Source organism: Heterocephalus glaber, unplaced genomic scaffold (genome assembly GCF_053883595.1).
Source record: "Heterocephalus glaber isolate CG9 unplaced genomic scaffold, H.glaber_assembly_v1.0 deba00000470, whole genome shotgun sequence".
Taxonomy (NCBI): Eukaryota; Metazoa; Chordata; class Mammalia; order Rodentia; family Bathyergidae; genus Heterocephalus; species Heterocephalus glaber.
Window position 1 is genome coordinate 10,024,463 of NW_028258145.1, and position 24,610 is coordinate 10,049,072.

At 48.2% G+C, this 24,610-nt stretch overlaps 1 protein-coding gene across 5 annotated transcripts in view; it reads right to left on the reverse strand.

Moving 5' to 3' along the window:
• Uxs1 (UDP-glucuronate decarboxylase 1) overlaps window positions 1-23,780 on the reverse strand; it is a 52,419-nt gene extending 28,639 nt beyond the window's left edge. For 2 of the 5 annotated variants that reach the window (XM_004844493.4, XM_087204164.1), the window contains exons 1-5: window positions 23,604-23,767; window positions 13,278-13,305; window positions 11,735-11,798; window positions 10,694-10,737; window positions 5,630-5,690 (exon numbers count right to left, since the gene is read on the reverse strand). In XM_004844493.4, the coding sequence (XP_004844550.1) occupies window positions 5,630-5,690; window positions 10,694-10,737; window positions 11,735-11,798; window positions 13,278-13,305; window positions 23,604-23,697 (291 nt within the window). In that variant the 5' untranslated portion in view covers window positions 23,698-23,767. Of the gene's footprint in view, window positions 1-5,629; window positions 5,691-9,416; window positions 9,495-10,693; window positions 10,738-11,734; window positions 11,799-13,277; window positions 13,306-23,603 lie in introns of all 5 variants that reach the window. The other 3 variants (XM_087204171.1, XM_087204173.1, XM_004844494.4) reach the window with 3 other exon arrangements.
• Between the last annotated feature and the right edge of the window lie 830 nt (window positions 23,781-24,610).

Here is a 24,610-nt window from a genome sequence, read left to right on the forward strand (position 1 = left end):
ACCTAAACAGGTAAAGGAACAGAACCCAGCCAGTGCACTAGCCACTGATAAATCAGGCACAGATAAAACACTCATGCAAGTGCGCGCCCACAGACCAGCTTCCCAACAAATAACCGTCTGTGCTGATGATCATTAAGAACAGATAGTGAAAGCCTCTGGAAACTCTCCTAAATAAGTCCAGAAGTAACATTTCAAGAAAATCTAAACTTCAGTGAGAAATCAAGTCTGCAACACGCCACAGCTCAGAGTGGATGAGTGTGCTGGGTGTGGCCCAGAGTGCAAAGAGACAGAATCTCTCACCAGCATTTCCCAAACTGGGAGGCTGAGGGCAACAGGTTTTGGTCACCCTCCTGGGGCATCAGAGCATGAAATAGAAACAAATAGAAATTCTAGAGCAAAAAAGTACCACAACTGAAAAGAAAAACTCAATTGACAGACTCAACAGTTTATTGGAACTGGGAAAAGCATCAACCAATTTAGACCGTGAAGAGAACAGAGAACCCAAAGAACAGACAGAAAAAAATACAGGACAATGAACATAGCCTGCAGCAAACACGGGGTACCGGCATGAATACAAACAATGGAACACTGGAAGGAAGAGGGAAGGAACAGGAAAATATTCCAAGAAATAATGGCTGAAAATGCTCACACCATTGAAGATAGCTAACTAAACATCTAAGAAGCTCAGTAAACTGTAAGTAGGAAAACACAAACAAAAGCAGTTGCACACAGACACATTACACAAAAACTGCTGAAAACCAAAGACAGATGAGCTTCTGAAACCAGTTACAGAAAGCTGATTACTGTCCTGTCAAATTCACACCCTACCAAACTTCACAATGCAACCTTCTTTGAAAACATGGCTACTGCAGGCATGACTCATTCACATGGGCCAGGGTGGGCCCTTCTTCCTGTGAGAGCCACACATGAGGACCTGCGGGACACAGAGGTAGGGACAGGGTGATGGATCCCTATCAGACAAGGAAGGCAGAAGGTGGCTGGCAGTACCAGGAGCTGGACACAGGCAAGGGGCAGCACAGCCACACTTTGGTTCTAGAATTCTGGCTTCCAGAACCCTGACAAATGACATTTATGGGTTTTGTGTTAAGCTACAGGCGGTGGTAACTGTTACAAGAACCCTAAAAATACAGCAGAGAAAGAAAAATGATTTGTCTAATACAAGGTTATTGTAACAAGTAATGCAGAAAGCAGCAGATCACACATTCAAAGTGAAAAAAGAAAACAAACCCAAAAACTTGTCAATAAAGAAGTTACATAACAATCAAAAATAATCAGAAATAAGAACACCATAAAGACATTCCTAGATTAAACACAAAATGACGGAGATCACTGGTAGCAGGCCTACAAGAAATACCAAAGTGAGACAGGTGACCCCAGGGATTTGAAACCATAGGGCAGGGGACAAATAAGGGGATGCAGTAATTATAAAAGATTGTATAGCTGGGGATTTAGCTCAGTGGTTCTGCCGCCTGCAACACAAGTGCAAGGACCCGAGTTCAATCCCTGGTACCAAAAAAAAAAAGATTGTACAATTGCACATTTTTCCTTTTGGCTCTTAAATCATTTAAGAACTAAATGCATAGCACAAGGGAGTCATGGAAACATATGTTTTTAAATGGTTAAAATGATAAATTTTAAATGCATATTTTACCACAAAAGAGAAAAAAGAACTAATATATAAAACAGCACATAATTGTATTATTGGTCCCCATAATATCCAAGTAAATTTGACAACATCAGCACAAAGACAAAAGCAATATTGCAGCAAGAAATGAAAATGAATTAATTCAAACTCAGGAACAACTGTGGGAATCCAGATGTGATGATAAAGTTAATCTAACAAATTCTATAAATATTACTTTACTCACTGTCAGCTTCTTTAGAAGACATTAAATTATATAAAGTAAGAAACCTAAGAATGCTTTACTGGGCTTGTGATGTGGACAGTAATACATTTAGCAAAAGCACCACAAGAAGGAGAAAATGTAAGAGAACTGTGTGAGCAGCATCTACAGCTCACCAGAGCTCGGGCAGCACACAAGCTATACAGTCTCCTAAGTTCAGATGTGCATGAGAAACATTGGCACAAGCAGTGATGACAAGAATTCACAGGTAACATAAGACAGTGTTTACTGAGAGCAGAAGAACACAGTAACCGAGGGACACTGGACAGAGAGGACCTGAGGCACAAGGGAAGGGAAAGGGCAGGAGTACATCCAGCCATCTCTGCTGGAGCAGGGATTGTGAATGGCTTAACAGTCCACTTGCAAGGCAAGGCCTGTCAGCATGGAAAGGAAAAAGGCAAAACCAATCAAACAAAAACTCCAAAACCAGATCCGAGGATGGATGTACTGACTAAAGAAGGCACTCTAGATTCAAAGACACAACGAGCACCACATAAAAAGATATAAAATACAGCATTCAGACAGCAAGAAAAATAAAAGTGGCTACAGTGATAGCAGACAAAATATACTTTAAAACAAAAAGTATTAAGAGAGGCATTTTATAATGATAAAAGGGTGATCAGACAGTTATTACATTGATAATCATTTATATACCTAACAAGAGCACCATAAAGTTGGAAGAATTGAAGGGAAGAATACGGAATTCAACAATAGTAACTGGAGATTTCAATACTCCACTCTGACAGAACTATGCAGATGATTAAGAAAAAAACCTGAAGATTAAAAAACATTATAAATCAATAAGACCTAAGAGATACCCACAGTCCACCCAACAACAGCATAGCATACAATCTAAGAGCCAACAATATTCTTCTGGATAAACCATTTCCAAGACCATAAAACAAGCATTAATAAATTTAAAGGATCTGAATCATTCTAAGTATATTATCTGACTATAATGGAATAAAATTAGGTCATCAGTAACAGGAAAAACCTTGAGAAACTCACAAGCATGAAGAAATTAAGATACTGGTAAATAGTAAGTGATCAAAGAAGAAACCACAAGGGAAATAAGAAAATGCTTTGAGCTGAATGACAGAAAAGAAACGGTATGTTAAATCTGTGTGCAGCTACAGCAGTGCCTGGAGGGAAATTTATAGCCGTAAAAATTTTTATTATTGAAAAAGAAGAAAGATCATGAGTCAGTAATTGAAACTTCTGCCGAACACTCAAAAAAGAAGGGCAAACTGACTCTAAGACATGTAGAAGGAAGGAAACAAAAAACAGAAATTCATGAAATAGGGAACTGAAAAAAAAGAGAGAAAAGGAAAAATCAGGAAAACTCAGATGGTTCCTTGAAAACATCAATAAAATCAACAGGTTGTTAGCTAGACTCAGGAAAAAGAAAGACTCAAATTACTGAAAATTAGAAATGAAAGGGGGAAGTACTACTGAATTTAGAAAAATAAAAAGATTACAGGAATTGCATAAACAAATGTATGCCAACAAATCAGACAACTTAGATGAAATGGAGAAACTTCTAGAAAAACAAAGTATCAACACTAACTCAACATATAGGAAATCCAAGTATATCTTTAGCAAGAGATTGAATCAAAGTAATCATAAAACAAACATCACCAACAACAAAAAATTCCCAATATAGAAAAGTCTGGCTCAAATAGTTTCTGTGGTGAATTTCACCAAACATTTAAAGAAGAATTGGCCAGGGATTTAACTCAGTGGTTCCACCACCTGCCTCAAAAGCACAAGGTCCTGAGTTCCACCCCCGGTGCCAAAAAACCCCAAACAAACAAGGTAAAGAAGAATTAAGACCAAAGCTTCACAAACTCATTCAAAAATTAAATAAATAAAAGATAAATACTTTCCAATTTATCCCATGAGGCTAGTATTGCTCTAATATCAAAAGCAGAAAAAGACATCCTAAGAAAAGGAAATTACCAATTGTCTCTTGCACACAAATACACTATAACCAATTGGAATTATTCCAGGTTTGCCATGATGGTTGTAAACTAAGGAAATCAGGGGCTGGGGGAAAATTCTTTAACTTGACAAAAGGCACTGACAAAAATCCCACAGGTGGCACCACAGTGAAGGTAAAAGAAGGAAAATCCTGCAAATCGAGGCAAGAACACCTGTCCCACGCTCCTCACCAATGCACTGAAATTCTGTCCAGTGCAATTCAGCCAGGAAACAAAATAAAGGGATCCCTATGGAAGAGTCAGAATTAGACTACTTGGAAATGCAGATGACACAGGCCTGCACCTAGAAAACCAAAGAAATTCATTAGAACTACTAGAACTATCCCAGCAATTCAGACCAGACCCTTGGACCCGCAGGCAGGAACCCAAATGTTGTGGCTGATTTGGCCCTGGGTACACACAGGGTCACATGACCAGTAAGGGAAATGCAGAAACAAGATGCACCAAATTCACACAACATATGACATGGAATAAGAAGGTAGGAGAGGCCACTGGTTCTCTCTTGCACGGTGGCCCACCCTCATGATGTAAGGAGTATTTCTTTTCCTACTTTTACTTGGGTCAAAGTCGCTCTGCAAAGCCTGTTTCTTTTCTTACCTTTAATAAAAATTAAAAAATAAAAAAAGGCAAGAGATACTGAGATAAACAACAACTGGAAGCTAAGAGAGTCACCAAAGGAGAAACACAGCATTGTTCCATTTCAGACAAATCCAGAATTGGCAAATCTACAGCCAAAAGGAGAACAAAGGCTGCCAAGGACTTGTGGTACAGAGGGCCCTCAGGGACACTGAGGAGCCACCACTGATGGGTGTGGGGTTTCTTTTTGAGGTTCTAAAACTGGACATGGTGAAAGTCACACCACTCTGGGTTTATAATAAAAACCACCCAAGGGTCCATGTCAAAGGATGAATTATGTGGTATGTGAATTACATCTCAATAAGGCTGTTACTTAAAAGATACACAGGTACAATTTCTGGACAAGAGTTACACTTGGGTTTTCACTGGTGAATCTGTGCTGATGTTTAACAAGGAGACTAAGCCAAGGAAGCCGCCAGGGTACTCACCAATCAGTCTGTGAACCAGAAAAGCTTAAAAACTCCTCACTTTTCTTGAAGTTTCACAATGCCTCAAAAAGCTACGCAGAAGATCCCCACATGATCCAGTGATTCCAGTCCTAGGCACAGCCAAAGGATCTGGAGTTCACCAGCCACACACAAACCCATACACACAAGTAGACAGCAGCCTCACTCACTCACAACAGCCTCAGAATGGACACCACTGCTAATGCCTATCCCTGAGCAATGGACAGGCACATGTGCTGTACCACACTGGGCGATGGATTTGCCAAAGGAAGGGACGGAAAACTGCTTCCTGCCACAGGAATGAAACAAGGCATAAAAGACCATGTGCTACACCACTGTGCTCACATGAAACATGCAAATACGGCCGATCACAGACACAGAAAGCAATGTAGGTGGCTGCCAGAGGCCAAGTGAGCAGTGGGGATGGTGACTGGTGGGTATGGGGCTCCTTCAGGGGGTGGCGAAGACACTGCAGCCAGTGTATGGTGCTGTCACAACTGTGCCAGCCAACTACAAACCCCTGGATATGTACATGAGGAGGCTGAACTCCATGCACAGACATCTCCCAATGAAAAACCAAGAGTGTTAATGTGACAAATATTCATCAGATGGGCAAACTTACCAAAATTCTTTTACGATCCTTTTCTGATAAGAACTTCACTGGTGGGTATTTCTGGGTGAAACTGTAAAACATGACGAGAGTAAAAAAGAAAAGTCAGGTGTCTCCATGGGGCATATTCTCCACCCACTACCAGGGCAGAGGTCAGATCTGAAATTCTGACGGCTGGTGCCTTGTTTTCACTTCTGCCGGAGGAACCCAGGAGCCCCTGGCTAGAGCTCACGGAGCTCTTGAAAGCCTACACCTGCTGCTGTTTAGAATCAAGCCAACCCACAGGTTCACACTGGCTGGGAAAGCAGAGGTGAGACCACCTCTGCCAGGCCAGCAGAGGCAGCATCCTCAAAATGACCAGGCAGAGCCCAGAGGGAGGCAGCAGCCACAGGAGGTCACAGGCCCCACTTGGGGAACTGTGACACGCAAGAGCAAAGAAAGGAGACATCGCTAAGTTACCCCCTCTGGGCATCCTTATGGGTCCCTTTCTGAACAGCATCCTGGGTGCACAGACAGCACCAGCACTGCCTGTCCTGCATGGTCTGCCCTGTCTCCTGATGCCCTCTTGTGCACACCAATGCTCCAAAGCACTGCAGCCATTTGAAATGCTTGTTCAAAGTGATTCGGTTAGAAACAAAGGTGCTTTGAGTTAAGTCTGTGACCAGCTTTTACACTTGTTTTAATTGCAGCAATGCTAGCCTAGGTGCTGGCCCATGCACAGTCCCTGTCCCCAGCATGGGCCTAGTCCGAGGACACAAGATGGGTTTCTGAACAGTGTGACAGCTTGTTAGCCGGGGACACAAGAGCAGGTGTTTCTCCTCTCTGAAGTGGGAAGTGTGCTCATTTGCAGCTGAGGGCTTCCTCTTATATGGAAGAATTCCCATGAGGAGCTTCTTGGTCCCTGAGCCCCCTGCAGACCACAACATAGGCAGGCAGAAGGGAGGATGGAGGGCCCAGGACCTGAGCAGCAACCCTGGCCTTCGTGGTGAGCTGCACCCAGCACACCCCCAGCTGTGTGCTCACGGCTTCCTCTGCCCAAGGGCTGGCACCACTGTGGGAACTCACTTTCTTCATTCTTCTGGCAGTGTTGGACACTGCATTGGGCCGCATGCCTGCCAGGCAAGCACTCTACCCTGAGCTACACTCCAGCCAAGAAACTCGTTCTCTACCAGTCTTGTGACTTTAGAGGGGCATTAGGGAATGAGATGGCAGTGGCAAGCTGGGCAGAGAAGGGAGGGCACAGGGACCTGCTTGGTGAGGACAGCAACACAGGCTGTAGGTGCAGGGCCACCGATCTAGCCCAGAAGCAAACTTAATCCAAGTTACTAGCTTAGAACACAGTCTTCCCCTGCTATTGTCGGGGTTGGCCCCAGGACCCCTAAGATACCAGGGGCTGAGGCTGTTCAAATCCCTCACGTAAAATGGTCATCCTTGCATGGAGTCTCTCACATGGTCCCCTATGCTCCAAATCATCCAGAGGACACATAGCTGCTAGGACGCTGCAAGCACTACCTAGACAGGTGTGACACGGCGCTGTGCAGGGAGCAATGACCAGGAAAGTTGGTACATGTTTAGTACAGATGCAACTGTCTCCCCTATCCACAGCTGGGCCTTGTGTGAAATACGAACAAAACTGGGTGTGTCCTTTATCACAGGAAGAAAACAGCAGACAGTTTCCCTCCAGAAGGAAATGCTCTTTTGAGAGAGAGAAGAGTGGAGCAGGGGCTGGGGACTGAGCTCAGTGGTGCCACTGCCTGCCTCGAAAGCACAAGGTCCTGAGATGGATCCCCGGTATCAAAAAGAAAAAAAAAGAGTGGAGCAGATTGGACACTGCACAATACTACCTGTATCAGGACATCAAACAGCACCCCATAACAACACAATTTTTCTGTCAGTGAAACACAACTGAGCCAAAAGCAGGTTTTTGAAATACACAGTTAATCGTGCAGACAGCCTAAGAAACACCACCAATGCCGCATGCTGGAACCTTTAACTTAAATTGAAAACAAATTGGTTTCCTGCTTTGTTTTTCTTCAATATGTAGCAACCAAGCTTCACACTTCATATGTAGGTTCAAAGATGTCTTACACCCTCATTTCCTGCTTGGAGAGGCCAGATGTGGAGCTGAGTGATAGGAGGGGCCATCAGGTGCCTTCCAGATGCATGCCACCCAGCCATGTGGAGCCATGATGTGGTGACCTGAATGTCACACCTAGGTACCACTGACTGGTCCCAGCCTGGGCTCCATGCCCCTCCATGCTGGGCACTGGGTTTGGGGAAGTCCTGACAGGTGAAAATCTGGCCCAGTATAGGCTCGGCCACTCTGGAGGCTTTACCTGAGCACCTGTCCCTTCGAGGCCCAGGCATAGCAGTGACCAGGGGACAGCAGGTCCCCGCCTGCCCACAGAACACAGCAGGCGGGCAGAGGCAGAGCCAGCATGAAGTGGGTAACAGACCTCTTCTTATGGATCCCTAGCCAGACCTTTCCTGATCATTTCAAGGAATCCCACACCCTGAGCTCACGGTTCAGTAGGACAGCCTGTAAGCTGCTTTCTTACTTGTAATTTAACTTATTCCTGCTCAGAGAACACTAAAGACATGGCAATGAAATCAAACAGATGGCACACAGTAGGCTTGCTGTGTCTGGAAGAATCCAACTAACTGCGGATCAGAAATATTTAAAACAAAACTTCACCTGTACTGAACGTGGACAGACTTACTTTCTCATCCTCACTCCCTGAACAGCACACTAACAACTGTTCAGCTATTTATACACCAGTGCAACTGAGTAAGGTATGGGGGACGCATACTGCTTCTATGCAAATACAAGGCTTCTGTACAGAAGGTGCTTGAGCACCTGCGGCCTTAAGGGAGCTTGGACACCACGGGGCCTGGAAAACCAAAGCTCTATGGAACAGGGTGTGGCAAGGACAGGAAAGCCCACATGCCATTCACTTGGGCTTCTGTGATGCCACCATGCTCTTTTTCTTTAGATAAAAGTAGTCTTTAACCAGTAGAAATACCCCATTTCTTTCACACCACACTGCTCCAAGTGACAAGCGCAACAAGAAAGCACACTTCTGGTTACATTCTTATCTTGTGGATGTTTGATCATCCTTATCACAATCAGGGAAAATCAAACCAGAAAATAAACTCCACCCATTCCCAGCTTGCCCTCCCTCTCAGGCCCTCCCCACTTGACCTTCTGGCTGAAGCAGCAGTACAGGCTGTCATCTGCCTGCTCACCACCCTGAGCAACAGAGCCAACCTGGCCACCCATGGGGTTGTCCAGGAGGTGATGCCAGCCTCAGCCCCACTGTGTGGGCAGCTCCCCTGGGTCCTATGATTAAATCCTTCCTTGTATCTTCTTCTAATTTAAAAGCACAAAGAACATCATAAAAACAAAAGAAATCACATAAATCTCTTCTTTCAAGAGATCTTATCTACGAGCCATCACCTTAGGGAAATTATTGAATTGATTTTTTTTTTCATAATTAAATGAGTATTTTTGTCTGAAGAAAATGATCACCGATGGACTTGTTTTTTTGACAAATGTAAAATGTAGGTTATTTCTTACTATGTGCAATTTATTGTTTTTAAAAACTTGAATTAATAAAGCCCCTCAAATTATGCAGCCTTATTGAAGAGAAAGTTTCCAGCTGTCACCCAATGAAATGTTACCAGCAGCAGCAGCAGCACATCAGCATGAAATCATGGCATGGAAAATTTAAAGCACAGATAACAATAAATAGGGATTAATTTGGGGGGGGGTCAGAAAGACCAATTATTGATTTCATACTTCATTCTGCTTTATATCCAGGAGGACTGAAAACGTCCAGTCCAGCAGGGGTCGAAGGTAAGGGTTTGCCCAGCTGCTCTGTCAAGGACAAGAAGAATATGAATGAGTGCATTTGACGAATCTGCTCCATCTCTGTTTCCCTCTGATCACATAATGAGAATCAAAGGGAAGCTGCTCTTCACATCTCCCTTTTTGTTCTGGATTTGATAAAGGGCTCACAGGATGTCGGCACTCATTGGTCCAGTTGCATTACAAGAAAAGAAAAAGCATCACATAAACTTAACAAATGTGTGTTTTCTTTTTTTAAAGGCCTGAGGACTCAACTGTTATCATATTCACTCTCGAGGTTGACCTTCTAGTGCCTGAGACTTCACTGATGGAGAAGCATGAGTGACAGAGAAAACACTTGTGCCTGAGGCTTGTGCCCCAGACTCCTGCCCAGCACAGGCAGCCCCGTCCACCTACAACCTGACTCACAGGAAGATTTCCTCCTCGCATTACTCCATTCCTCCCTCCTGGCCACTTCACCTGATCTAACTCTGGACACTTGATGTGCTTTGCCAACAGATGCAGATAAGTGACTACACAAGACCCATCACAGCACATAGCCTCTTGCCATGCTTATGCAGGGATGTGGTGTCCCGCACCCTCGGGGTGGTTGCCTTGTTCTGGAAGGTGTTACACTAATCCATGCTAGCTGGAACCACCTGAGCATCTCACTCAGAGATGGAAGGCTGAGGTCAACCTTGTTGACCTGAACCTGCAGGGATTCGGGAATTCACAGGTTTGCAAGGAAGATTTCACACCTAGATCCTTTCTTTGTCCAGTGTTCTGACTACAGTATTTCATTCTAATCAAACACAGGAAAACATCAAGAGAGTTTATGTGGAAATTTGTTTAGACTACCACAGTTAATAGAAATCAAACTGATGTTAGAAGTATTTTTAACTAAGAATCTATGGTTGGTATTCAGTCATACCTCTAGAAAAATAAAATAAATTAAATAAATCTTTTTTTTTATCCTGGACAGAATCCATTGCTTTCATCAGAAATAGTCCTAATCAAAAAAGAACAAAAAGTTTAAAGACAGTGCATCCAACCTTTCAGTAAAACAGCCCTTATGCATTATGTTACAAAGATCTCATCGTGTCTTTCATTCTAAATGGACTTTCATAAATGGACTGAACAGAGGTGAACTCAGACTGGTTACAGACCTTTCCTGTCACACAGCCAACATGTAAGTACTTTCCTAAACTTGAAACAAAATGTGCACATACCTTTTTTCCAAATCTCTGATTTTCTCTCTCAGTGGCTCAACAATCTAGGATGACAATAAGAAAAATCAGTTTTAAAGCAAAAACCCAGTATTCTACCACTTGCACCCTCTTCTGACATTTCAGGTGAGCATGACACAATGTAAAACAGATTTTAATTTCCTGTATAGTTGATACTGAGACAAACCACTTGAATCTCAATGTTAGAATCAAACAAATAATCATCAAATCTTGAAAAATTCACCTTTTCGCACACCAACCTTGCCAGGAAGAAGGCAAAGGAGTTTTGGGTTCCTAAGGCCAGGCAGGTCAACAGGACCCACCTCCTCGGGACCCAAAGATCCCCAAGCATGGCCCACAGCAGTTTCACAGCTTGCTTCTGCAACTGTCCTTGCGTTATCAGTATATAAGCTGTTGGCTGAGTCAACCCACACTCCATGCCACCACCCATCGTGAGCCCAGGCAGAAGGAGCAACCCAGGATTTCCCAGTATTTGTCTTCTAATCCAGATGTGCTGCAGCAGTCCGGATGCACCTGCACTCGCTCAACTATAAACTGCAGCGATTACTGTCAGCAGGAAGTATCCAGCGAAAGTGCTCGCTGCCAGTTAGGCAGAGGACGACTCCCCAACTCACACAGCAGGCACAGAGATGCTTGCTCTGCTCCACAGCCTTCACCTGGGTGGGGTCGTGCTCCCCTCACACCTGCTCAGGGAGTAGGCGCTGGTACCAGGACCCAGGTTTGTAGGTCATCATTTCCCTTTCTCTAGGAAAGGCTCACCTGAAAAGTCATGTAAAAGTCTAATGCATTTGCCTTTAGAGCGGGGTTTGTTTGAATTCATTATACCTTTATAAAAATGGACCAACAGTGATGGAGACAGATCTATAGGATGACAAAGTCTCTTCTTAAAGAAGAGAATGTTTTTTTGAAATGGTTTCAAAGTTGAGGAACAGCACAGGCTACTGCAATACAGACACTAGCACAAGCAAAGGAAGGGAAAGTGACAAATGCACAGATAGAGGCAGACACAGAAAAGAGACTAACCTCTTCAATCCTGCTTTCAATCTTCAGTTCACTGTTTTCCTGGATAGACCTGTTGAGCAAAAAGCTACAAAACTGAGATCAACTGAAAGGCTTTGGGACTTATAATATTTGTTTCTGCACCAACTACTGACACACAGGCTGAGGAAGGCCCTCCACACCGCCCAAGTGCCAGCCAGTCCTGTGTGCTGGTCCCTGCCAGCAGGGGGCACACCAGAAGGAAAGCCAGGCGCTGGGGAGGGACTGTCCCAAAACCTACTCAGGAACACACTGAGTTTTACCAAGTGATGCTTTCTATTAAACCAAAATACTTCCACATTACCCCAAGAGGGGGCTTTAAATTAGAAGCAGGAAGCGTGCCTATAGGAGTGTATGTTTCTCTGTGGGGATTTAATACAAATGGAGCTTTTCCAAGGGCAGACAACAGAGCTCCTTTAAGGAGGACCTTCCACTCCACCTAGCCACACATAGCTGTCTTTGTAGGAGACACACATGGCCCAGCAGCAGGAATCAGATCCAACCACCCCGCCCAACTGGCAGAGCCAACTCCACAGGAGAAGCCCGCTGGGTGTGGTCTTGTGGGGGAAGGGACAAGCACCTGCCTTCCACTCAGCCTCCTGCAGAAGCAGCAAGCCCAAGGCCAACATCATGGCACATGCGAACACTCGTAATACCAAGAAACAGCAAAGCAAGCAAACTCTTCCTTATTGGAAAACTTTACCAACAGTGCCAAATTGCCTCTCACCATGAGTGCTTACTCCTTCTTTGCTGACTTTCAAAGGGGCTGTTTTTTAATTTGGTACTGATAATTCACATGAAGATTTTAGTTTTACAAGTTTGCCTTTTAAGAAGCCCAAGTCACACACACTCAAGCCAGACACCTACCCCAGGACAAGCAGGCAGGCTCAGTACCCATACCAGGATGTGCCGAGCATCCTAGCTGAAAATCCAAACATCTGAATTCCAAAATGCCCCAAATCCAAACTGTTTTGAGGTGATAACCTGATCCCACAAGTAGAACACTGCACCCGTGACCTCACAGGACTGGGTCATAGTCAGACTACATGTGTAAGGTGTGCGTGAAACACATAGGAACTCTGTCCAGACCTGGACTCATCCTTTGTCTATGTGCAAATACTCTAAATCCAAAAGCAGAAACATAAATACTTCCAGTCCCCAGCATTTCGGGTCAGTGAAGCCCCCTGGAGTTGCAAGCCAGCGCTGATTCCCCTCAGGCAGCCCCACTCCCCAAGACTTGGCCCAAGACTGTGTCCAGAGGGTCACCACTCTGTGATCCATCCAGGGAGGGTGGAGAGGAGGTGGTGACACTGAGATGCTCACTAAAGCCTACTTGAGTGCTTAGCCCAGTGCTCAGCCTGGGGGATGCTGCTATCAGCTGCAGTCCCTGGGGACACCTAGGGCGAAGAGCAACAGCCTAGCAGAACACAGACCCGCCAGAAAATGCTCTTCCACTGACCCACGACCCAGGTGACAACCAAACTGTGCTAAAACCCAACCGCAATACCCAAGTAAGTAAGACAATTACCTCATACTGACGAAGTTCCCCCAAACGGCTGCAAGAGAAAAAAAGAAGTCAGTATTTAACTCAACAACATTCAGGAATTCCGACTGAAAACACTTTAACTTTTAACCAATACTTTCAAACTCACTGAGAAATCTAAATGACAATTTGAAAACAATAAAGTGCACATGTTGCTTTCAGAAGAATTAAATCCTCCTAAAAATTCAAAGTGGGAGTCCATCTGCCCCTGCAGTGCTGGAGTTCAGGGTGTGAACTTTTTTTTTTTTTTTTTTTTGGTACTGGGGATCAAACTCAGGACCTCGAACTTGCCAGGCAGGTGCTGCACCGCTGAGGTACATCCCCAGCCCCAGGGTGACAATGTTAAGGGTCAGTCACGGAAACCAAAGGATGTGTCCTCAGAGGGATGTGGGGTCCAACTCCCCTCAATGCTGAGACGGAGACCGAGAAGCTTAACAGTGAGCGACTTGAAGCTTGGCTGACTCTACTCCCTTGACGACAGTCACCTGTCACTGTCTCCTCTGTGACAGGGACCTGGCAGCTAGGCATTGCCTGTCCGCACTCAGGCGCCTTCAGTACATGTGCAGAAATCAGCCCTGGCCAACCGTGCACTCTGACCATGTTGACGACAACATAACACAGGACAAGCATGCATCATCTGAAAATGCAAAACCTGAAATGCCCTAAAACTGTCACCTTTATCAGCTGCCCTGAAACCACAAATGGAAAATTTCATCCCAGGAAATTTTGTTTCATGCACAAAATTATTAAAAATATTTTATAAAATTACCTTCAGGCTACATGTACAGGAAACAAATGAATATCATTGTTTAGATTTGAGTGTTATCCCAAGGAATCTCATTATATATATGTGATATGCCAAAAAAAAAAAAAAATCTCCTCAAATTCAACAGCGGAAACACTTCTGGCCCCAAGTGTTCTGGATAGGGATGCTGACCCAGTACTAGCCCAAGAAGTCACCTTGAATCACAGAGCAGGGGGCTGTCTCATAAAGACACCTCTGCAGTGAGTCCATGGCCTAAGGCTCTGTCTGCAGTTCTGTTTGACTTCTGCCCAGCAATGAGTGCTTCTTGTGCCCTGGTGCTCCCGAGTGCAGGGATGGACAGAGAAGGACAGGGACAGACAGGGACAGAGAGACGAACAAGGATGGACAGGGCTGCAGAGGGATGGACAGTGATGGACAAACGAGCAGTGTAAAGCCCTGAGCTGCCGAGTCTGTGTGTTTGGCAGGGCCCTGGGGTCAGCACTGAGGTCAGCATCCCGTCACCACACATCTCTGTCCAGCCACCCTCCTGCACACACAGGGGTTTAATAAATGTCTGCTGAACACAATTCAGTGTCACAAACATCCTCCTCCCAAGAAGCTCCCTTACCACAAGGGGAATGGTGCTGATTCCAGAAAAGCATGTCTCTCTTCAAACAGAGGAAACTGATAGACAGCAATAAATAACAGAAGTGGAAAAGAAACAAGAAATGGGAGAACTCAAAATAAAGCTACAGTAGATTCATAGTGAACATTTACACCTCGGGGCCCTGACAAGCCCACAGACTCATCAGCCCGGGGCTTTCCATAGCTCATGTGTCTACCCTTGGCCATCCCTGTCTGCCAGGTCTGTCCCTGTCCCACACCCAGGGCCGCTGTGCACACCGTGGTACAGTCACTGAGTTGAGAGGAAGCTGCTGTGCCCTGTCCGAGGATGCCCCTCTCCTGCTACCACCAGGGCCCAGCCAGTACCTCCACAACACAGGCTCACAGAAAGATGGCCTAACACGAATGTTCAATCCTGGTTACACAGCACACAGCCTTCACCACAAAGACCCCACCGGGCAGGATGGCTGGACTCATTTAAAAGACCTCAGGGACTCAGCAGGTCATCAGCTCAGCATCCTTTGGGGCCATCTCCGAAGCAGAGAGGCGAAGGAAATTCAGAGCACCACCTCAGGGTTGACAGCTACTCCAGGGAAGGACTGCTCTGTGTCCTGCCTTGGCGGGAGCTCCATTTGGAGAAATGAGGGGTGGGGATGGCAGAGGCCTTGCTTCTGGGGCTACTTCTGAGGGCTTTCCTGTCCTTCAGGTAAAAGCACCCAGCAGGCTACATCTCCAGGCCACGTGGGAAGAGGCAGGCAGGTGGGAAACGCCCACCCAGCACAACTCCCACCACTCAGAAATGCACCGAACCAGGACCAAGAAACCATCAAATGCCAAGTTTAGTGCTGACACAGGAGCTGTTTACAGCTTCTTGTGGTTTTGTAGTTATCCTGCCTCTAAGGCAGAGGGGAGAAGCTTAAGGCCTCCTTCCTTTCCTCACCCACCAGTTCTTCATCAGCAAACGCAAGGCCTGTGGATCCAGGAGGAGACCCTGCCCCTAGCTGTGCAGGCATCTGGCAAGCCGTGCAGCAGTGGTGACTGAATGGTAGCACGCCACAGAGAGGACCCCGAGGGCTGGCCAGGGAAGGCCTCCCAGGGGCAAGGGCCTCCTGGGACCACGGGGAATGAGCAGGGAGATCAAGGTCCTGCAGGGCAAGGTGGTGGGACAGCCAATGCCAGGACCTCAGGAACTTTGGCTCACAAGGACCCAGGCCTTATGCACAGAGGGAGAAGTGGTGGGCACAGAGAGGGAGACATAGGACATAAATGCAGGTACCCTTTAAATCCAAACATGGATTATGGAGCCTCTGCTGGGAGCCGAGCACTGTGTGAGGTCTGGAAGCCAAGAGCCCATCAGTGTGAAAAGGCTCTGAGAAGAACCATGAGTGACAGCGGGGTGCAGGAGGAACAGTGGGGTCTGAATTTCCTGTCCAAACACAAACACCAGGGATTTCAAGGCCTGAAGTCCAAAGCTGGTGAATCAGAATCTCTGCAGAGGGCCCGAGCATCTGCATTGTTAGTGTCCAGGGGCTCTGACTCCTGTTGATCTTGGGACCTGCCACACCACACCTCCCCGACTGCCCACCTCCAGGCTCAGGCCACTCTGCCTCTGTGCTGCAGACCTGTTCATTGACTCTTCTCCCAGGGGTCTCTTCACCTCCTTCCCTCCATTCATTCAAGCCTCAGCTCAAAAGCATCTTGTCACAGAGGTCTCCCTTGCCACCCCCCACCCCATCCAAGAGAGCTGCCACTTTCTTGTCACATCTTGTCACCCCAGCCAGTACACCCATGTGGGCTGAGTGTCCTTCACCTGAAACATCTGGGACCAGGGTGTGTGGGAGTTTTCCAGATTTTGGAATATATGAACATACATAATGAGATATCATGGGAAAGGTCCCAATTCTAAATACATGATCCATTTGTTTTACATAGGCCTTCAAAAATAGCCTGAAGGTAGTTTTATACAACAGTTGCAGTAATTTTGTGCATGAAACAAAGTTTGTGTACACTGAGCCACCACAAAGCAAAGGTGTCACTGTCTCGGCCACCCAGGTGGACAACTGTGGTCTGGCACTCTCACCATGTCTAAATCTGAACTTGTGTGCTTGTTGATGACCAATCATTTCCTCACACTTAGTCACACATATGTAGAAGACTTAACAGTAAAAATTATCACATACCAGTAATACAGGCTAACTGAGCATCACATGACACTAAAAGCTTCAGATTTGGGAGGATGTAAGATTTTGTGACAAAACATGGAAGTGCCAGCCCCCTTTCTAAGTCCCAACCTACAGACTAGTGAGTGAAGCTGTCCTCTACCAGGAGGTCCTGTAGTAAGCATGTCACTGAGCCAACACGGCACTCGCCTGTCACACTCCTGAACCCATGGATGTGCAGGTTGTAGCCGTCAATTCCAGCCAGAGCTCACAGCCCAGCCTCCTGAGTGCACTGGGGCCCTCCTTGGCCTTGAGGGTCAGGTCTGCAAACCCAGAGAGCCCCATCACCCCTGCCCCCCCACTACCGCACGGCTCCTTCCCCACTGGACAGAACGTCAGCCCCAACAGTGCCAGCACTCACGTGACTCATCCTGAACAAGCTCCAAGGTGGCACAGGCAAAGCTTTTATGCAAAGCAGATGAGAACAGACATTATTCTCCTTACAGAAAAAACAGTGAGCTCAGGGTTAACTGGTTCGAATGAAAAGATATTGTTTCTTTTTCTCATCACATCCAAAAGAGATGTGCAGAAGTAAGGGTGCCTCTACTCAAAGGAGGAGGTGCTAAGAGGCTGGCAGCAGGAGCCAGGAAAGCAGAGCCTTGCTGGGTGGGTGCTGTGTTGTCCTCCACCTGCCCAGCCTTCACATGAGCCAAGTGTCACACAGGATGAAAACTGGGCCTGATCTGAAGGCAACTGAAAGCAGGCTGCATACCTGGCTACCTCTGTGACCTTTCTGTGGCCCTGGGCCCGCCCCGGGCCAGACTGCAGGAAAAGCTGGACCGAGAGACAGCCTTCCCTTCTGCTCAGGGCCTGGAGCCCCACAGTCACACTCCTAGGCCTCAGCTCCAGCTATAGAACCCTGGCAGCTCCCACCTTCCCACGGGCTAACAAAACACAGCTGGAATATCTCCTCTGAAACTCGGCTGACTTCACCGCCACTGGAGCTTTTAAGAGGTGATCAGGTCACGAGGCCTCTGCTCTATTTGGTATCAGGCAGTGGGCTGGTTGTCTCAAGAGCAGATTTGTTAAAAGAGTGGGCTCAGCCCACCTTCCTGTCTTTGGCAAGGCCCTCAGCCATGCTGTGAGGAGTAGCACAATGCCTTGCCAGATGTGGCCCCTTTATCCTGGACGTCAGAGCTTCCAGGGAGGAGAGCCCAGTAACTTTTATGATTCATAATTTACTCCATCCTTAGAATTCCGTAACAGCAGCAGAAAACAGACTGAGGTGTTTATCAACATCCCTGGGGAGAGAATTCTTGCCCCAAGACCCACCTTTTAAAAGATGGTTAAAAGTGCAGAAAACTTGGGGTTTGTAGAAAAATTTGGGCCTTTAAAATTCTTTATAGGTAAAACCCAATATTAAGTGAAAAGGGCAATTTAGAGAATAAGAAAAACAGCAGAGTCAATGTTTTGCTTTTTATAACTCTGTATGTTGTAAAACTACAAATGAGTGGCTTTTCTTTATTCCAGAAGGAAGTCTGACGGACACAGACAAGACTTTCCTGTGCATGTGTGCTGTTATCTTCATTTGTAAAACTCACAAGAAAGTTTCCGATAGATTCTGTAATCTGTGGAGGATGCTGATTGGCCTGTCCAGTCTGGGTAGGGTTGCAATGTGGCTCTCAAAGGATCTGGTGAAATCCTCCAAACTAAATTAAAATGCTCCAATCTTGTAAAGTTAGAAGAGCCAGAAAATCAAAACCACTTACTCAATGATCTGGAAGACACTCACAACCGGACTAGAAAAGCCCAGAGAAGAGAAACCTCCCATAGGAGCCTGCAGAGGACGGACACAGGCTAGAGTCCTAGCTTCCACAGCAGTGTCACCCAGAAACCTGCCAGAAGTGCAGACCTCAGCCCCGCGGGGCTCCTGCTACAGTCTGCACCTGTGTCCCCACACTGGGGCCCTGCAGCTCCAGCTCCCATGTGACAGCATGGGGGGTGCTAGGAGGTGATGAGACACAGGGTGGGGCCACATGGATCAATGTCCTTAGAGCAAGAGGAGGCGACACCAGCATCCTCTCTCGCCACTGGAGGACAAGGAAAGAAGACAGAGGAGAAGACAGCCCCATGAGGAGCTGGATCGGAGCACTTTAACCTTGGACTTCCGATCTCCAGAGCTTTGAGAACAGATGCCTATTGTCTACAGTGTCCAGTGTGTGGCCACTCCTTACAGTAACCCTGGCCAGAGTCATCTGCTGTGGGACTGCCTCATGTTAGCGTCCCTCGGTGTGACATCACTGAACGTCATTATTGCAAAACATGCTCGACCAAACTAAAACTTAAGGAAACAATAACATAAAACCAGAAAGGGGATATAAGGTATTTAAAGGTTAAGTACCATATGATTATGACCATAACTTCTAAATGTTTTGACAAAGAAGTTCATATATAGTACATACAAAACAGATCAAGAGACAGCAGGTGTGGGGACACAGAAGCAACTGGTAAACCTCACAGAGGTACCGGGTTCGCTGATCTCCTTTCAATAGAGAAGGCTGAAGGTTCAGAACCACTCCCAGGTCTGGCCGCATCAGGCACTCTGAGGGCAGCACCCAGGCTGCCTGCTTTATTTAGCCTGTACTCCCAGGAGCCCACGGATGTCACAGCAGAGTCCAGCTCACGGCTAGGAAATGCTCCCCAAGTGACACTGGGGACTCCATCAAGGGCAAACCTCCTGCAAGCATTGTTCCTGGGAGAGGGCAGCATCTGGAGTGTTTGTGCGAGGCTGGTGCACAAGGCCGGTGTACATGCACCACGCTCCCAGGGCCTCCTGGGCTTGGCTCTTCTTTTCAGCAGAGCAACAGCGACAGAAAGATAGGTGCCTGGCCTGAATATGACCTCAGGGAAAGCCCACAGGACACAGAGCTCATGAACATTACCAGATAGGGCACCTCTAGCTTCTGAGAGCTGAAGGGAGAAGATGATGGCTCTGAACCCCATTAAATGTTTTGCTTTGATTTGTGTGCATGTTTAAGGACTAAATTATGTGGCAAGGAAAAAGGAAAAGGAGAGCCAGCAAGCAGCTGCTGCTGGAAGGTAGAAGAGGTGAAAAAGGGCTGCAGGCGGAGACAGATGTGGGGCAGTGGGGACAGCAGCTTCCACCCTGATGACCACGAGATGGCCAGCCTGACATGTCCACGGGTGAGCAGGCAGCCAAAGCAGGACAACTTCCAGGCCCAGGTTCCAGTGTCTGGCCTGGGGAGCAGTCAGGCTACTGCTTGCCTCTACAGCCCTCTCCTTACCCTGCTCCAGAGACCTCGTCCTGACACCAGGGGACAGATCACAGCACCCAGGTCCAGAGGCTCCTGCAGGAAATGCAACTCCAAAATCTCCACTCAGAAACAGGAGCAGACAATCTAGGGGAGTCTCCAATGAGAAAGGGGAAGAAAGCTGGAGGGAAGCGGCTTTGGTGATCAGGCACAGCTGTCACTAAGAGAATAGGTGTGATGGGGCATCCCTGAAATCCCAGCACTCTAGAAGGCTGAGGTAGGAGGACTGCAAGTTCAAGTCCAGACTGGGCAACTTAGTAACTTACCAAGATCCTGTCTCAAAAATTTAAAAAAGGGCTGGGGATGTAGCTCAGTGAGAAGGCCCTGGGTTCAGTCTCCACTGCCACAAAAGAAGGAGCACAGAAGGGAGGGAAGGGGAGAAGGGAGGGAGAAAGGGGGAGAAGAGGGACAGAAAGAATACAAAAGACCATATTTTATTTTTTAAAAGTCAGAGAAAAGTATTATAAATAAAAAATGATAGCAAAATAATTTAAAATCACTAGAAGAATATAAATACAAAAACAAGTCAGAGTCTAGAAAGTAAAGCCAAACTTTAAAATACTGGAAACTAGGGGCTAAAAGGACTAGCTCCTTCTATAGTAGTGCTCCAATTTGGATAGGGCCCCGGAGCCAAACCACTGGGGCCCTCAGGTGCCCCTGGGATCTGGCCCTACAATGCACCACCCCCTGGCCACACGCTCCCCGCCAGGATGGACACATCGTGCTACTGCAGGACCAAAGCACCAGGCCAGGGTCCCATGGACCAGATCCGCTGACCCCTAAACCAAAACAGACTCTTACCCATTTAGGATGGCGTCCCTGGGTACTGTGCCACAGCAGATGAACACAAGTTAGTCCCAGAGAGAAAATGGGAGAGGAGGAAATAACCAAAGAGTAACCCAAGAAGATCCCCAGAACCGATAAATACATGTTTCTGGGCTGTAAGGGCTCCACGGTACCTAGCATGCTGGAAAGACCTAGCACCAAAACTCAGCACTGTGAATTTCTAGACCTGGGCTGCTTTGTTAGCAGGGCAGCCAGGAATAGTGAGATTTCTCCTTGCAGCTCGTGTCAGTGCAGTGGGGTGAAGGGAGGATGCTCTGCACACAGAGCCCTCCGGAGTTCCCTCACCAGACCACAGCTGGCAGCAGGACACATGGGGGCAGAGTGGGCATGTGCTCAGCTCCTGGCAGGTGGGGGCACAGCCAGGCCACCAGGCACGGAGGGCGAGGGTGGACAGTCACAGAAAGAGCAGGGGCTATGGGATAGTTAGAATGGAGAGACTCGACTGGCCTGGAACTTCACACCTGCAAGAAGCCAGGAAGAATGGACCAACACCTTCCAAACCCCAAAGGGACTTTTCCCTTGAAGGCTGTGCCATCAATCCATCAAGCATGAGGGGAAAGGATGCCTCCAGACAGCTTCAAAATTCACTGCCACCCCAGCCCACACTAGAAGGGAAACAAGGAAGTCAGGCAACCGGGCCTGGTGGTGGGCAGCTCCAGGACAGGGGGCGCCAGGCTGCAGCTGTTCTGGCAAAGCCCGAGGCCAGTCCTTGTCAAAGCCAAGGCCACTCGGCCAAGTGTGTGGAGCTATGTGAGGTATAATGTAAACAAAGCAAAATTTAATAAACAATTGACAACTGAAAAGAGAACAGAAAGTAACATAGCACATGGCTCACTATAAACAGCTCTGACACGGTCACTCACAGAAACACTAAAGGGAAAACTCGAGCATGGGCAAGAACTCCAGAGCAGTGAATCTGCCAATGCAGGGAGCTGGCCACGGTCACCCCTTGCCACACTCACACCACGACACAGAAGCATTGGGCCCCAGCAGGCCACAAGGACAAAGAGAGGGGGAAAAGGGCAGCATGAGGAAGACTCAGAGCCTGGCGCTTAGGATCAGGGGTGTTTCCAGAGGTAGAGCAATGGCGGAGTGTGCATAACAGATGCTGATGGGAGCCAGAGATCAGAGATCGATGTCACTATTGACAGGTGACATTTTCGGTGCACTGGGCACTATCAAAAGGCCCATGACGCTTGTCCCTGCAAACCTGCCTGCTCCTGGACAGCCTCGGAGACTCGCTAACCTACTTCGTACTCCCTGCCCCTGGCTGCCGCAGGACCCCAGCACCTGCCATCCTCCTCAGTAAGCTCCTATCCATAGCTCGCCCTTGACTCCTGACGAAGAAAGCGTGCTGGCGGCTCTCACAAGGGTCTCTGTCACAAGCTCTCATGCGCCCTTTCCTGCTCACCAGTTCACACTGGAGCTTTCCTCTGGATGAATCTCCAGCTCATGACCACCTCCTTGCTGGCCAATGGCTCGCAAGTGGTGTCCCCAGACACAGCAGGAGAATCACAGAACCTGTCAGAAATGTGAATCTCACAGGCCACAGCCCCAGATCCAGAATCAGAACACCTCGGGGAGGCAGCGATCTGCTGTCTGGAAACCTCTGCAAGTGACTCCAATGCACATTCCAGTGGGAGACTACTTTGCACCAGGGTGCTGGGTCTTCACTCTGTGCCACCACGGTGAGACTTGGCACCCTGAAGGGATGGTGGGAAGCGTTCTATGGCTCCAAAAGTCCCTACCCAGGTCTAACCTGAGATACCTTCCCCCGGCCCTAATCAGCACTGACTCTGCTGTCCAGGGACTGGGTTCCCATCCGAGCTGCGGTGGTCAGGGCTTAAACTCTGGCCCTGCAGTTACCATCTGTGTGATCACCTCCTATTCTATTATCATAATACCTGCTTGCTAGGTTGCTAAGATAACTCATTGTTACCATGGCCCTAAGACTGTAGTCATATCTGCACATACAGGTGAATGCTCCACCAACTTATGCATCTTTGCCATGGTAACAGTAACTGAACTGCTAAGTGTCTTTTTCTTGGGACTGGGACTCTTTCCTCCAGTCCCCACACAGGTCAAGCTAGCGCTTCCTCCTTGCAAAACTACTCAGCACACACCCATCACCGTCAGCCCGCCGACCTCCTCCAAGCACCCAGCAGCAGGGCTGGAACTTCGCAGCTCTGCTGGCTCGGATCAGCACCGACCCCCGAGGGGAGCGCTAGGTAGTAGGTGGTCTCCCTTCCTTCTGTCCCGGAGCTGGGACTCCGCCGAGCTATTTTTAGCTAGTTTTGATGCCACCGTGAAGTACGAGTAACAGTAACCGTATGTCTCCTTCCAGGCAGATATTCAGCTAGACAACCTCCTCCCTCGGCCTCCCGCACAGGCCTTCACTCCAGGCGCCAAGACTGCAACCCGGGCAGCACCGTCCGCGGGGACACTTAGAGGAGTGATGCGGGACCCCTCCGCAAGTCAGCACTGCGACCTGGGGCGCCCAGACGACGTGGACAGCGAGGGCGCCGCCGGGATCGGCAGGCCCGAGCGCGCAGAGACCGCGACCCGGGACCGCGAGCTGCCCCCACCCCGCTGCGAGGACACTCACAGGCGACGTAGGCGAGCAGCGCGAGGCCCAGCAGCAGCTTCATTCTCCGACGGCTGACGGCGGTTCCGAGGCGCAGCAGCGCCTGACTCACCATGCCCTAGCGCGGGCGGCGTGCACAATGCGCGCCCGCCGCCTCGCCTGCCGCCGGCTTCTTCCCGGCTGGGCATCTGCGCAGGCGCTTCCCCGCCCCCGCCGAAACCCCGCCCTACCACGCCCCCGCCCGCCGGCCTCTTTACGCAGTCGCAGTGGCTACCGCTCGCCTAGGTTTCAGAGGTGGCGCGGGCGAGGCGCGTGCGCGTGCCGCGGGGTGCGTTTCCCCTTTGCTGTTCGCAGAGGAGCGCCCCTGCTACGACTTTGTTACAGCCTACCGGGTGCAGGACACCTCCCCACGGGTATACAGTCAATCAGTGAACCCAGCACACCTGAGCAGCCTCCCCAGGGCGGCCCCATCCTGCTGGGGCCCGCAGCTTCTCTGCAGGAAGCCCAGCGCCTGTCCCCGAGGTGCCCAGGTGACAACACACCTGGCATGGGAGCTGGAGGCTCGAGTCCCAGGGTCTAGGCCAGAGCACTCATGCTTTTGCCTGTGACTCTTCCTTTCCTGTGGTTGACGGTGGGAGTTTGTGCTGGGTCTATGGTTTCTGTAAAGAGGAGGAAGTAGAGCAGGATAGGCCAGCAAATGGGCTCTGAGACCCTCCTGCTCTGCGACCTGTGGTTTAGGGGTGAAGGTGAAGGGCAAAGGAGGGAGAAGGATTTATGGATGCCCACCGGACTGGCAAAATTAGCCAGGCTTCGAGGCAAATTCCAAGCGCATTAGGTTGCGAGTGGCGTTTCCTTAATAGGTGTGTATCAATTCAAATAGGCTAAACTGTGTGGAATATTTGCCCTTTTTGTACAAAACTCTCTGAACACAGCCTTCCTTCCACTATGAGTGGTTTTCCTACGCTGGGCACTGCTGCCACCATCTCCTGCCCCGTGGAAGAAGCCTGTGCCATTTGCGGTGCCACTGG